The sequence below is a fragment of the Dreissena polymorpha genome, chromosome 11 (genome assembly GCF_020536995.1).
Source record: "Dreissena polymorpha isolate Duluth1 chromosome 11, UMN_Dpol_1.0, whole genome shotgun sequence".
Taxonomy (NCBI): domain Eukaryota; kingdom Metazoa; phylum Mollusca; class Bivalvia; order Myida; family Dreissenidae; genus Dreissena; species Dreissena polymorpha.
In genome coordinates, this window is record NC_068365.1 from 58,551,715 (window position 1) to 58,568,171 (window position 16,457).

General features: G+C 33.3%; 2 protein-coding genes across 2 annotated transcripts in view; both read left to right on the forward strand.

Annotated features, from left to right (window-relative positions):
• LOC127850284 (apolipoprotein D-like) overlaps nt 1-132 on the forward strand; it is a 2,698-nt gene extending 2,566 nt beyond the window's left edge. Inside the window, exon 4 of the mRNA XM_052383204.1 lies at nt 1-132. This exon is cut by the window's left edge and continues 344 nt beyond it. The gene's annotated coding sequence lies outside the window, so the exon portion shown is untranslated.
• Nucleotides 133-10,001: 9,869 nt separating this feature from the next.
• LOC127849870 (apolipoprotein D-like) lies at nt 10,002-16,205 on the forward strand. The gene is made up of 5 exons (XM_052382622.1): nt 10,002-10,189; nt 13,139-13,269; nt 13,580-13,665; nt 14,308-14,403; nt 16,066-16,205. Exons 1-5 carry the CDS (start codon nt 10,061-10,063, stop codon nt 16,203-16,205), a joined length of 582 nt encoding a protein of 193 aa, XP_052238582.1. The 5' UTR covers nt 10,002-10,060.
• Nucleotides 16,206-16,457: the final 252 nt, after the last annotated feature.

A 16,457-nucleotide genomic window follows, 5' to 3' on the forward strand; every position in this document is an offset into this window, starting at 1 on the left:
TCGAACAAGCTATTTTAAAGATTGTTTCGTGGTTCTTTTCTTTTTACTGCGCATGAGTATTTACCACGTGCCAAACAACAACGCCAATTTTACTGTATGGAACGGTATTTAAGTTAATATAGGTATCATGTAAATAACTATTACGAACGTATAAATGAATATTTCTTGCGTATACATTTGTATCCCAAATAAAAAGATAATATCATATATAACGGTATAGCAATACTATTAAACTTGCCTCACCGATTACGGAGGCAAAATATATCGATACAGTAGAGTGCAACAGTACTTTAGAAGCTTACGAATGTCAGGCCGGGCCATTCACGTGTTAAAACGATTAACAGAAGGAATTCATGTCACCAAATAAATCACAACCGTCTCATCAGTTCGTATAATCCTTGTCCCTTTAAGGATAATTATACCTTCAATGCCACGTATGAAAATAATTAGTTAAGGGGTGTTGCGGCAGTTTATTTCACCGAGGGTATATTTATAGCAACACCGATGCTATTATCACAATCCAATAGTTTTGTTATCAGAATCATCACAAATTAATCCAATCTCTTGCACGACGGTCACATTACATTCACCTCTGTGTTGGGCTCAGAACGGACTATTGTTATGAAAGCGTCTCATTCATGTCATGATTATTCCAAGCGTTCATCATTGAGGTTACAGTATACTAAACAATCTCTTGCACGACGGTGACATTGCATTAACTGCATTAAAGAAAACCATCTCATACCATGATATCTTATATCAGTCTTAATTAATTATTATAAAATTGATATGTTTTTTTATGTTAAGAAACCAACATACATAAATACGTCGAAACAATGCCTAACGTAACTCAATAAAAAATATGTACAATTGTTTACATTTGTAAAGTGCGTGGAATGATTACATCTGTGTAAATGGGCAATAAAATAGTTCCAAAGAGTTGCATTAAAACTCACAAGTTTTTGCACGATTTATCGTACATTTAAAAGTCATATTTCTTAATTAAATGCATGCGATCTTAAATATCCACACAAATATACATTGTATGCGTTTGTTCGGTTTTAGCTATTTGGTAGACAAAATGGCGTGCTGAGCCTTATGCAGAGTTGTATGTGAGAGCAAGGAACGACAACTCTGCGTGGAGATTGAAATTAATCACCGAGTAGGTTCATAATAGGTACTCAGTGGTTCGATCTCAGGTGCGGTTAACTTTTTTTCATTCTTTTTTTCTTTCTTTTATTTCATTCTTGTTTTTTCCCTGGAGCTCTTTAGTCCTGTTGTTTACATTAATCAATTTAAAGAATTTAATCACAAACTTCAAAACATGCCGAAATCTGTCAACAAGTCCCTGTTTTTGATGGTTTTATGGTTTTATTTCAGAATACATTAGGCTTTAAGCCCATGAGTACACAAACATATAATACACAATGTAGTAAACCGTGGTCAATGACATACAGGTATATATATATATATATATATATATATATAGTTATATAAGTAAAATGTAATAATCCAGATTGTGAATATTATATAATAAAAGTAAAAACACGTGTCTGGGATTTAAAATATATATTGATTTAGCCAACGCGTTTCGCATAGCTCATCAGGGCATAATACAATATATTACAACGTCAAAATGTCATGGAGATAACGTCATATCAATTATGACGTCATAACGTCAATAAATATTAAATGAAATTTAATTTGGGTTTAAATACATGTATAAAATGTTGTTCTTTTGCTAACCTAGCTGAAATATTGTTCGAAAATAGCTTATAAAATGGAAATATTTTAAATTTTGGTTCATTATGTGAACATTCATCTAAATGTTTACTTAAAGGCATCTGTCTTGTTGAGGGGTCTCGCATTTGTTGTTCATGGACAGATCGCCTATTTCTAAGTTTATCGCCAGTTTGGCCCGCGAACTTCGCATGCTTGATATAATTTCTGAATCTCTATTCGTAGACGTTATCTCCATGACATTTTGACGTTGTAATATATTGTATTATGCCCTGATGAGCTATGCGAAACGCGTTGGCTAAATCAATATATATTTAAAATCCCAGACACGTGTTTTTACTTTTATTATATAATATTCACAATCTGGATTATTACATTTTACTTATATAACTATATATAACGGATTGTGCAGCGTGTTCATGAGACCGAAGAGAGCAAAACTTGAAGAATTGTCTGATTCGTCGGATTGCTCGAAATCAAACTCGAATGAGGAAGTCATGGAGGAGGATTATAGTTGTTTCTTAAAATCAATAGACGATAAACTGTCGCTGATATTGACCGCAATTAACGATTTGAGCGCGGCAATTGCAAAAAATAATAATACTGCCATTAGGAAAGATGACATTGTCGCTGACATAAAATCAGCTGTACATGAAATTTCTCAAAATATACCGAAGCCCGAAATATCCGTGAATCACGAAAATAACGAGGAAAACAATAACATATTTGAAAGAGAAGCACTAAAAATAAAAATGGAAATATCAAATATATGGCACAACAAAATGGAAATACGAAAAAGTACGTACTGGTCCATGATAAAAAATAAAGGCCATTTTGAAAAATATTCTAAATGGTTAAGATCAACTCCAATGGTAATACCAAAACATTTACAGAAAAAAGAAATACCGAATGAAAATATCGATCAGAAATCAGTTAGAGAAAGGGCCGTATTGAATGACTTCAATATCCAAACAGAATTGCAGTCATTACGTGCTTCTTCAAACTGTGAGAAATTCAAGCGCATCGACGAAGAAATATTCAAATTGATAAATTCAAAATGCAACGGAAGAACAGCACGGACATTGGTAGAACTTTGGAAAACGGAAACGCAACGAAATGAAGAAATTTCACATAAAAGATGGGGAAACAATGAAAAATGGCTTTCAAAATACGAAGAAGAATTCATAAAGGAACATGAAAATAAAAATCCATTCTTTAAAAAACAAGACTTCGTAAACAAAAATCAACCCTCTTCATATGCGGATGCTGTCCGAAAAAATACCACCAACTACCAAAATCTGAAAACAACATACAACTACAACAGTCAAGAAAGAAACACCAATTAACAACATTCGCAAAGAAGAAATCTGCAACAAAATCAAACAAGCTGTTTACAAAATATAGATGTGGAAAGTATTGTAAGAGAAGTTCTTTTAAAAATTAATAATACCAACATCGAATTACATAACAATTTCCAAAGAAACAATTCCACTTCAAACAGAAGCAATATAAGAGATAACACAAGGTCTTCATACAGAAGAAACTATAGAAACAACAACAATACGAGCGACGACATATTGCAAGATAACGACGACAAACCAAGCGAATTTAACGTTGATTTTTTAGAAGGAGGCAGGGAGTGGAGCAGTCCGACATAGAAACTTTAGGTAACCTAGCTGAAAATTGAAAATTATTTACAAAAATTTACAATTTTTCAAAAAGATCATTATCTCAAACTGAAATTGACGTCTTATTGAGGGGTTTTAAATTTACACCAACACCTAAATATAAAAATGATTCTTATGATCAAATAAAAGATGTGGATGATTTTCATAGATCACTTAGGCTTAAAGAGTTTTTAAATAATAGTGATCATAATAATACAAACAATTCTATTGTAAAAAATCAAACGTCCTTTTATCCACCTAAACATAGAAATAATACACTAGACCATTATATAAATGTTACTCGAACACTTTGCCTTCAACATTCTCAAATGGAAAATGACACTAAACATAACATATCATTAAAAGATAGAAAAGCTATAGATTTATTAGCAGAAGACAAATCCATAACTATTAAAGAAGCAGATAAGGGTGGCGGAATTGTTATAATGAATACAGACTTTTATAGAAGAAAATTATTAGCAATGTTAAATGACGTTGAATATTATAAACAAATCCCTGATAATGGTAGTCAAATAACACTTTCAAAAATACGCAATTTACTAAAGGAAAATAATAAACTAACTAAACAGGAAAATGATTTCTTAGTAAAATTCGAATGGAAAACAAGCCTATTTTATGGTCTTCCAAAAATTCATAAAAGTAAAATCATTCAGGATGCAATTAAACACAGCAATTCAGAATATATAGAGTTAATGGATCCAGACGATTTAAACTTTCGCCCAATAGTCGCTGGAACTAACTGTGAAACAAGTCGTTTAAGTTCTTTATTGGATATCTTGTTAAAACCGTTTGTAAAATATGTCAATAGCAATATAAATATTGCAATATAAAAATAGCAATATAAAAATAACATAGATTTCCTAAAACATATACCTTCACATGTTCCAGAGTCAAGTACATTAGTATCATTTGAAGTTATTAGATGGAAAAAAATCAGCAAAACTGCAGCAACACCCCTTAAAAAAGATGAAGATAATTATCAAATTATGCATGAAAAAAGTGAAATAATTATGAAAGTTTATCTGAGTTACCAATATTTACTGCAATGCAGCCCGGATTAACGTTGCTCCAGATAAACATTAAAGCTATGCGCCCACGCCTAGTTTCGTCACGTGATAAATGATGATTATATAAGAGAGCACATAATTTGCAAGGTACAACACAGGATTTTCATAATTAATAACAAGTATTTTTTTGCTCGTCAGCATTGGCCACGACCAAAACAACATTTGTGCGACGGACTTTGCTCCCATAAGGCCCACCCCCCTTAAAATAGTAGCAATCGAGCGAAATAAAAAATCAGATGATATGATAGATGTAGATGGATATATATAGAGAGAGATATAGATGAGATAGAGAGAGATATATAGATGAGAGAGATGAGAGATAGAGAGAGATAGATATAGATATAGTAGAGAGTATATATAGATAGATAGATATATATATATAGATATTATATATATATATATAGATATATATATATATATATATATATATATATATATATATATATATATATATATATATATATATATAATCAGAGGTGATCGAAAAAAACAGGAAAAAACGCAAAAAGTGTATAAAAAATGTTTCCATTTATAAACATTTTGCCAAACGCATTCAAGCCTGCATACAATAAAAAAAAAGTACGTGGCCAAGCTTGTATTTGACCTTTCTTTAAAGTACCATTTACTTTTGTTAATGCATGTTGATGTGTTTATTTCATGGATTTAAAAAAAAATCTTGGATTTTAAAAAAAGAATAGTGTATTTTACCGACCAGTTGCGTCACTCTGTCAGCTTTAATTATTGGATTCAGTAATGCTTGCCTCTTTTTAAGTTATTTTACAACACATTAAGAAATGATTATGCTCACTACGGAGAATCACGTGATCACAAAAGTACATCGTACGCACAAAATGGCGGAAAAAGCTCTCGCTTAATGACGAAAATCAAGGTATTCTCATATTTTATAATATCAAAATAAATGATAACTATGCGCAGAGTACTCGCTTAGTCGCCGTATGTACTCTGGTAATGGTCGTTTTTCTTTAGATTTCTGTAGTTTTCTCAAACATTCAGGAACAATAAACAATGAAAATTGTACATCGTCTGAACATACTTTATTTTGACGTGTTTGCTATTCGAGACGACAACTAACGAAATAAATACATGTTTTGCTTGATAACATGCTTAGAATATTTCGTACAAGGTTTTGCACGTTGTTTAAGCTTTTTTAGATCTGTGGCGAGAAATTAGGAAAATAGTACATCGTCTGAACGTTTTTGAGTACATCATCTGAACTGCTTCTGTTTTTACTTTTAATGCGACGTTTATCATTATAAAATTTTAATAACATCTGTGATCAGCCAATAACTTTATTTATGACGCTATTATTCTTTTAATTTTACTAAAAACATTAATAGACAAAGAAATCCTTCATGCCCATCTGTGATTGTGTGTTTATTCAATGTGTTAAAAATGTATTTGCTGTTATATTGTCAACTGTATGATATTATATCTTTAAATTTCAGAACTGAGATCAGATTGTACTACACAAGGTCCAAGAAGACTTTAACATATATGCCAACAGCAAATCGAATCCGGTAATGTTCTCTCTACATATCGATGGGCAAATAAATTAAGCCATCAATATGAAGTGGACAAATTACACTGGATAGCTTTTTATTGTTTCATATTGAGAAATAAATAACAGTGAACGGAATGAAACACGCTTCAGTAAGGGCAATGTTATAATTGCACTACCATGACCACGAATATTTGTGCTAAGGTACAGCTGGCTTGGTTTGGACACGTCACCAGACACGAATCTCTGTGCAAGACTTTTCTCCAGGGCACGTTAGAGGCCGTCAGAAGAAAAGCTGGATGGATAATGTAAGAGTAGACATCCCTTTCTGTGGATGAATTTCTCTAAGCAGCACACAACAGACTTGACTGGAGGAGGATTTCTGTATTGTTGTCCCTCATTTCCCCCCAACAGCCGAACCGGTCAAGGGATTGATGAGAAAATTGTCACCGTGATATGACTTTAATAAATCTTGAGAATGACTGTGATAAAGAATTTATTTAAACTAACAGTCATATATTTGAGTTTGTGAACATGCCAATCTTTGTACTGTATATGTGCATAATCTTTACCTCTCTGACTATGACATAACCAATATAAAGTACTGGAAATTTAGTTTAGTGCAAATAAAAATTACATTTGTTTCATAAAACATATAACGTTAAGTTTCTTATTTTTAGCTCACCTGAGCACAAGGTGCTCATGGTGTGCTTTTAGGATCACTATTTGTCCTTAATTTGTCGTCAACATTTTTCCTTGTTAACACTCTAAAGGTAACATTTATTGCTTGATTGTCATGAAACTTGGTAAGAAAAGTTGTCCCAATGATATCTTTGTCGTGTTCGAAACTGGGTCACACCAGGTCAAAACCTAGGTCGCTTGGTCAAAATAAAGAAAAAGATTGTTAACACTAGAATTCACATGTATAGTTCAATCTTCTTGAAACTTGGTCAAAACGCATGTCTTAATGATATATCAGCTTTCTTTGAAAATGGTTCATTTTTGTTGAAAAAGATGGCCGCCAGGGAGGCATTTTTGCTCTAATGGCTAAAGTAAAACCTTTTTTAACACTCTAGAAGTCACATTTATACTTCAATCTTCATGAAACTTGGTCCGAACATTTGTTGTTATGTTACCTCGGCTGAATTCGAAAATTGTTACGGTCCATTGAAAAACATGGCCACTAGGGAGCGGGGCAGTTTACCTTATATGGCTATAGCAAAACCTTGTTAACACTATCATTTATAAAAATAAATCTTGCTGCACTGACTTTGTCTATTGGAACTTGTATCTGACAATGTAGAAAATACCCTAATCACTAGTTGCAATGCACCACATGCTGAAGTGTACACATGCATAATTTCAACATTGCGCTAGGCTATGAAAGCAATATATTCTGATAGGAAGACATTCATGTACCGGGTATAATAGATATAAAATAGATAATATATATAAAAGTCCTCAAAATGCCTTAATCCAGTAAATTCCTCTTGAAGCATCATAACTTGTGTAAAGTGCATTTGCTGTTTTTATGCCCCCGGATCAATAGATCGGGGATATAGTGTTTTTGGCCTGTCTGTCTGTCTGTCTTTCTTTCTTTCTTTCTTTCTTTCTTTCTGTTGGTCATTCTGTCCAAAACTTTACCCTTACAGTAAAGTTTTGCAATAACTTTTGAAATATTGAACATAGCAACTTGTTATTTGGCATGCATGTGTATCTCATGGAGCTGCACAATTTGAGTGGTGAAAGGTCAAGGTCAAGGTCATCCTTCAAGTTCAAAGGTACAAAAGCGGCGCATAAGGGGGCATTGTGTTTCTGACAAACACATCTCTTGTTGCTAATGTCTTATATCTGCCCCCCCCCCCCCCCATCAAATTGGGCACATGTCCGGTAGGAAGTTATTTATCAGTTATTTAGCTATTCGAGTCAATAAAATATTTTACTTCCTGCGTGTGGCCACTTCTGACCCCAGCCAAGATTAAATAACACATACATGTATTCGAGGGCCTCTATATGATGTTTCATATAAAATATAACACTAGGTCATAATGACTTCTTTATTAACATTAAATTTTATTTCATGACATAATTTGTATTTGGCATAAAATAGCACTAAGCATTCTTAAAGCATTCGGAAAGTCTATAACAATTCATAAAGTTGGTATTAAAAGGAGTTGGTTAATCTGAGAAGAGTTAATATATGAGATGTAAATATACAACTATTTCATATCTTAGACACATTAGTACAAACTATTTTATGAATATGTATCTCGTTAAATTGTCTGCTTGTGTTGTAGTATTCTCATAGCTTTGAGATTCACACGATATCGATTCCACTTAACTGTTCGCTTTTCGTTTTGACTGATCCATTGTTAATGTTGAGAAGATAATCTGATTCAGTAGCGTTATGAATGCCACGGCATATTTTTTCACAAGATGGCTGCTGCTCAAAAAGAGCTCTTGCTGAAATGCTTTTCTTTACTCGCTTTTTGGGTGGAGATTCTTTATACACTGGTGAACGAAATGGTGACTTAATGGGCGTAAGCACAGGTGTAATTTGTTGCAGACACCCTACTCCAGTGTGACATGCAGTTGACGAAATGCATTTTGGTGTAACTAATCGTATTGTTTGCGATGTTTTCAAGCGCTTTCTCTTCAAACGATGAAACGATCGACTTGACTTTTTGCGCATTCTGAAATAATAAAAAAAACAGCTATATATAACAGACATCTAATTATATCAACTTATTTGATGACATCAATATTTTATCTTCACAAAAATAATTATATATCGCTTACCACACATATGTAATTCAGACTAAGATTTACATTTAATATTATATACTACATATATTATTGAAGCTTGACAAAAAACACCGCATGCTCAGAGCTGCCACTGTTTCGAGCCGAGCATTATATTTTCAATAAGCACTCACATGTGCCAAGTATGTAAAAAGAAATGTTTAGTTCTACTGCAAACTACATTTGATCTTTTTAAATATAAATATGTAAAAAGCCAAGGATCTTTCGTCCAAATGACATACCTCGTATTACATTATTGTCATGCCTTTACACATATGAATAACAACCTTTTTCGAGCGTGACTTGTATTTAATTTAATTAATTTAATTTAATAAAATTAAACACTATGTAAACATGTAAAATAACACAGGATTTTGTGTTTTCTGATCATAGAATGGAACGTCATTAAGACGAAAAATCGCTTTGCTGATCACAGATGTTATTACAATTTTTTTGTGATAAACATCGCATTTAAAGTAAAAACAGAAGCAGTTCAGGTGATGTACTCAAAACCGTTAAGACGATGTACGCAAACAAAAAAAAACGTTCAGACGATGTTATATTTTCCAAATTCCTCGCCACAGATCTAAACAGCTTAAACAACGTGCAAAACCTTGTACGAAATATTCTTTGTATGTTATCAAGCAAAAACAATGTTGTATTTATTTCGTTGTTTGTCGTCTTGAATAGCAAACACGTCAAAATAAAGTATGTTCAGACGATGTGCAATTTTCATTTTTTATTGTTCCTGAATGTTTGAGAAAACTACAGAAATCTAAGAAAAACGACCATTACCAGAGTACATAAGGCGACTAAGCGGGTACCCTGCGCATAGTTATCATTTATTTTGATATTATAAAATATGAGTATACCTTGATTTTCGACATTAAGCGAGAGCTTTTTCCGCCATTTTGTGCGTACGATGTACTTATGTGATCACGTGATTCCCCGCAGTGATGCTGAATACCGGCAAGTGTGTACATAATTGTTTTCTTTGAATGGATGATGTATTCATATATGAATTATTATCGTGTCATTAAGCAGCTTACGTAACCTCATTATGGCAAGCTGGCGCCATATTTGTAATGTAACAAACCGTGTGATGCGGATTAAGGGCCAAAGAGTCTATTTTTTCTACTCTACGCCTACTTTACAACTTGCTATCATTTTCACGAAAGCAATCCATTAAGAAGTTTAGAACTCGAACAAAGAGTTGATCAAATCTTTGCGAAATACATAGCATCATGTGGAAAAATACTTTCATCGTTTCTTTGGCCACTATTGCGGGATTGCTGCCCGTTTGTGAAGGACAAGTAACAGATTTTGGTTGCTGTCCAAATGTGAAGGTGCAGGAAAATTTCGACATTAAAAGGGTAAGCATTTTATTACTTTGAGTCGGTGTCACTATAAGCTTCAATCCATGAACATTTAAAATAGAGTTTTCTAAAATGTATGGTGAATCTTGGCAAAAATTCCATACGATTATCGTGAAATAAATATAATGTATGACCTTCCAGAATAAGAAAAAAAATATTTTTTTTATCATAAATATTATACTCTATTAATACTTGATATATTGTGTGCATAATGCAAAACAGCGTAAAACATAACTTTTTGTTCAGTTCAAAATCTTGCATTCATATCGATATACAACATTAATTGAATAAAGAAATAAACAAAACAACGACTTACTTACTAGACATCCATATACAACTAAATATCCACTTGATTATTACATAGATTTACAATCAGGTTCCATACGCATTTTCAAACAATTTATTTGGAACAGTATGAGAAATTGCACTAAAATCACTACGTTACAATGAGAGGTGCGTCTGTACGACAACGCGATACGGCGTCATAACTACAACGGTTACAGCGTCTTGACAGTTAGACATACACACGCGTTTATACAGGTAAATTCTTTGTTTAAACTTACACGTAAAACGGGATATGGCATTTATTTTCATTTATTAATGTTTCTTTACTCGCTACCTAAGCTATCGAGACATTTTCTAGCGTGAAATCATGATAAAAGAAAGAAGTCCAAGCTCTAAACAAAAGAAATCCAATTAATTCGTTCTTTCTGGCTTGCAGTTTCTGTCACGATATTCATTTTCAATGATTTGTATCAAGTTCACTCTTTTACAAACATGTGATGCCCATGTGTATACTATTATTGGTGATTTCTATCCGATTTTGCAAAATAGTTGTTGCATGTCAACTCCGTGTACATGTTACGGTATCTTCTCTTACGACTAAGACATGTTACGGTGTCTTCTTTACAGCGTTACAGCGCCTGCAGGAAGTCAAATTTACAACCATGGAGATTTCGTTCCACGAAAGTAGCATTTTGGACGTGAGTATGGAGGTCATCATTGATTGCAACAACAACGAAGTGCCTAAGGGAAAACCTCGACCGTGTACATCGACGCCTATTGCCACAAAACAGAAGGAATATCTGTTCTCATGCCCCAGTTGTCCGTATAATACAAACTCTAGGGGCAATCTTTAAGATCAGGAGGAAGAAATTTGTGGAAATACATGGGAGACTTCACCAAGCCTGGTACGATTATGAAGAGGAAAAACTGTCGACAACAGACCTACTGAGGACCATCAGTCACATTAACGTCCTGGGACCATCAACTGCGGTGCACCATATGTTTGACGACGACGAATGAACTGTTAAATGATTTTGAACTGAACTCTTGTGTGACAGTGAATAATGTGATAAGTTTCTTCATGTACTTGTTTGTTTAAAATCTACTTGTATTGTGTTTAATGTATTTATTACAAATTATGTAAATGTTTATAAAATGCAAATATAATATTAAATTTAAAATATTGTTATGTGACTGACTGATATTATTGAAATGTTTCTACACTGTTATGTATTGCATGTTGTAAAATATGTAAATGTATATATGTATGAATAAAAATTAAATAAAAGAATAAAACAAATATCATGAGTTTATTTTCTTTCATGCACAATTTGTAAAAAGTGCATTCCTTCAATTTAGTAAATTGAGTAAATCATTAACATAATTACTTACTAATTACCTCAATTACTGTAAAGAATGTAAAGAACTATTTATTTTTTTTAAATACATGCACCAAATCTTTAAAAAAAATTAGTACTGATTTATTTAAATCGTAAATGTACTGTCAATAAAGTTACGTTTTAAATTCAATCTACAATTTTTGGTTTGGTACCAAAAATTATTCTTTTAAAAAGTTCAGTGGTAGCTCATTCATGCACCTAAATTCTTTACTGTAGGCATTGCATTAATTGATCAATTAAAAATTAATCAGTTTGCAAATATATGCCCCTAATGTAAGCCAATAAAAGGTGTCCTTCACACCTCATTGTAGGTATACCTCTATAAAGATCTTTTTTACCTACACCTCCACAACATTTACTATATAAATACAATTTACCGAATTTGTTATTTACCGAAACCTCCAGTACCCGTCGATACTATACCGTAACCTTAAACATGTTGTAGTAAATGCACTGTAACACTCTCTGTAAGACGTCGTTACATTTTAATTCATCAAAATTTATCTCGTTACACTTACATGCAGTTAATTTTGAGACAGATCTTGATAAGATTGATTCAATATTCGTTCTTGCTTACGTTTGTTTGCATTTTCTTCTGTTTAATGTCAGACTTTGAATTATATTCCAATGATTTTATGAGTTGTCTATACAGGTCTGTAAAACTTCCATTTTATCGATAACATAGGAATAAATTACACGGCAAGCTATGAAAGAGGAACACAATATCCCTATTGAAATAAACATTTGCTTACACATACAAAAACTATTCAAAATCACCGTTATTTACCATTTATTTTAACAACGTCCCGTATCGTCAACAAACTGTGGGAAGACGCCGTAACCGTTGTAGTTATGACGCCGTATCGCGTTGTCGTACAGACGCACCTCTCATTGTAACGTAGTTCAGCGGGAGTGAAAATGTACAACGTCTATTTAAAAAAAACGTTCATTTAAGCTATTTTTGATTGAAATGTTCTTTATCTAAAAACTAATCAAGATGATGTTTCTTATAAAAAAAAAAGTATAAAAAAAAAACATTTCTAAACAATTTTATTTTATTTTATACTATCGATTTTTTAACTGTCGCCTCAATATTATCTTGATGCTGGTTTTTGCTTCACATGATAGGCCTACAGAGATACTGTCCAGTTAATGTCAGTATCCAATGCATAACATGCGATTATTAGCTGCTACATACATGTCATGAATCTTTAAAAAAAACTTACAATTATACACTTTTGTCATTTCACCACGTGTTCAGTACATGGGGCGATGGTTCGAGGAGAGAAAGTTTTATGCGGAGTTCCAGGCCGGCGTCACGTGTTCTTTTGCGGAGTATACTCTCCAAGGCGACGGGACGGTCAAAGTCAACAACACCGGATACAGAGAAATGTACTTCCATCCGACATTTTTTTGTAAATTTAGACATTACGTTTAAATGTTCAGTACTGCACTGCTTTTGCTATTGTCTAATTATCATAATTGGTATACGCAAACTATTTAACTATATAAGTGAAAGTGTAATGTTATTCGAATTACATCGCTTTATTATAATATTTTAATATGTTATCTTCAAAACACCAACGACTTGTTCACCGACTTGAAAAAGAAAATTGGAATGTTATAAAATTGTCTAAAATCTATTAATTTGAATGTTCATGTGTACAATATTTTAAAGTTAGTATCTCCCTTTTGCTCTTAGGACTGGTAATTACACCTCAATTATCGGACAGGCTCAGATCTTGGACCCTCGAGAACCCGCAAAACTTGGCGTTCGCTTCTTTCCGGGTAAGCTCATGTTAGAAAAATTGGGGAAATAACAATGACAATGATTTTGTTGTTACTGTTTTATTTGTAATTGCCGAAGATGATGGATGTTGACGATACAGAAAGTGATGATGATAATAATGAAGGGCTGAATTTGTTTTGCGTGTTGGTGATGATGATTTTTATGAGGAGGATAATTAAAATGATGATGATGATGATGATGATGATGATGATGATGATGATGATGATGATGATGATGATGATGATGATGATGATGATGATGATGATGATGATGATGATGATGATGATAACGATGACGATGATGATGATGATGATGATGATGATGATGATGATGATGATGATGATTTTGATGAGGAGGATAATTAAAATGATGATGATGATGATGATGATGATGATGATGATGATGATGATGATGATGATGATGATGATGATGATGATGATGATGATGATGATGATGATGATGATGATGATGATGATGATGATGATAACGATGACGATGATGATGATGATGATGATGATGATGATGATGATGATGATGATGATGATGATGATGATGATGATGACGACGACGCGGAGGAGGAGATGGAGGATGATTATGAAGACGATTGTGGTGATATTTGTAAAGCTGATGCTACATTGCAGGTACGCCCCTGGGTAACTACTGGGTGTTGGAGACGGATTACGATCAGTACTCTATCGTCTACTCCTGCACGCAGACGAGTCGCTTCTTCAATAGCCGTAATTATATTATTATTTTTATTGTCAGTAGTAGTAGTAGTAGAAGAAGAAGTAGTAGTAGTAGTAGTCGTCGTCGTCGTCGTCGTAGAAGTAGAAGTAGTACTAAAAGTAATATGTCTAGTTGTAGAAACAGTAGTAGAAAAAGGATAAGAAGTAATATTAATGGTACTTAGTTATTCGCTGTCGTACAACTAAGGTTAAGAGAAAGTTTTGCAAGTCAGTTTTGATCATGACCCGAAACCTGATCACTGCCTGAATACGCGATGAGAAATAATTCGCGGCGTTGTTTCAGTTCTTGAACCACAATCATTTACACATTTAAACATAATATGAATATCGTGTTAAATGAGATAATTTTGAAAGGATCATTTATATAAAAAGTAAATAAAAAACCATTTTTTTAGCTACATGTATACTATTTCGGTATTTTTTTCTCATCTTGAAAGCAAATTTGTGTTTATCGATAGTCAATTATGTCTTCCTCTGACGATTTAGTGACCGAGAACAGACCCTGAAATAATGCGAGGTGGATTTTAATGCGTAAATGTTTCTGGGCCACAATTTGTGTCTATGTGTCGTTTTAACATGCAAAGAGATGTCCGGAATCCGTTCATTGAACCGTGTTACATTCTAAACGCTGCGCACAGACACAGTGATTCAGCCAAATTTCAGCGGATTTCTCTCGAACCAGCCTATAAAATATTCGAATGTATTAATTCGTGCCTGCTGGTGTTATGTAGAGGCCATTTAAGGTGAAAAGCTGGGTAAAACAGCTACGCCAAAAAAAGCGCAAGAGTATTCTATTCCGATGTCAAGGTAAGAGACAAAGTGTGAACTACTGTGGAAACAAGTAATGCATCAGCAAACAATAGGGGTAAACAGCGCTGTCTTTATAACTACCTTATTCGTGAGTAAAAACTACTGCTCGCAATTTTTTTTTTCATCAATTACATCTTATTGTATATTTTGAATTGAATATGGTGTCCAAAAAAGGTTTGTAAAGGGAATTTCCATCATGAAATTATATTCTTAGTGTGATAGTTATTCGATATTCCAACAATATTCATTCGATATGATGGTGATTGCAAATTTTATTTTATATAAACTGGTTCTCATTATGCCATTTTCATCATATTTTAATACTATCAGAACGTTAAAAAAGAGACATGTTGTTGTTATTTTGTACAAGTTATCTTTATAACATAAATATGAAGATATGCAGTGCACACATATCTCGGCATGTGCGTAAAGACACACTCTGTATAAATTTGAATGGGTTGTATTCATTTTAAGCTTTCAATTTAAAAAGCTATATATAATTTTGAACAACGAGTTGCGTTTAAGATTATGCAATAGCGAACAACTTCAGTGTCTTCAGCGCTTTGATTGTTGTTATAGTAGAAGTAGTAGTAATAGTAATAGTAGTAGCATTTTCGGTAGTTTTAATAATAATGGTTGTAGTATTACTTGATCAGTCGCTTTCCAGTGCGAGATATTTTATATTGTATTAATTGTAATTTTTAAAATGTGTTATACTACTTACAGATAAAACGAACGCATGCAAGCGTTGTGTTTCATGAAATAAAGATCACGTTTAAGACAGCATTATGAGTGTACTCACAATTGTAGTATGCTTTTGTTTTGCTTATTTATTCCTCCCAGAATTCTGCTGGATCCTTACCAGACGTCCCGGGCCTGTTCCGGCATCTGTTCTTGACCGGATCTACTCCCTGCTGAAGGGCTATGAAATCAACCCGGACTACTTTAAAGTCAACGATCGGACCCGCTGCCCCCGCGTCTAGTCGGCGCTACGGTGCACGTTATGTGCTCCACGATCAAGTGATGACACGTTGTGCACATTCCGGTCACTTTGTTAAAATGTTTTTAGCAGACAGACAGACAGACAGACAGACAGACAGACAGACAGACAGACAGACAGACAGACAGACAGACAGACAGACAGAACAGATGTACACTTTAAAGTTTTTCGTCATTTACAAATAGTTGTACAAATCATAATGTGAACAAGAGTACAAATACGTAAAACTAAGTAT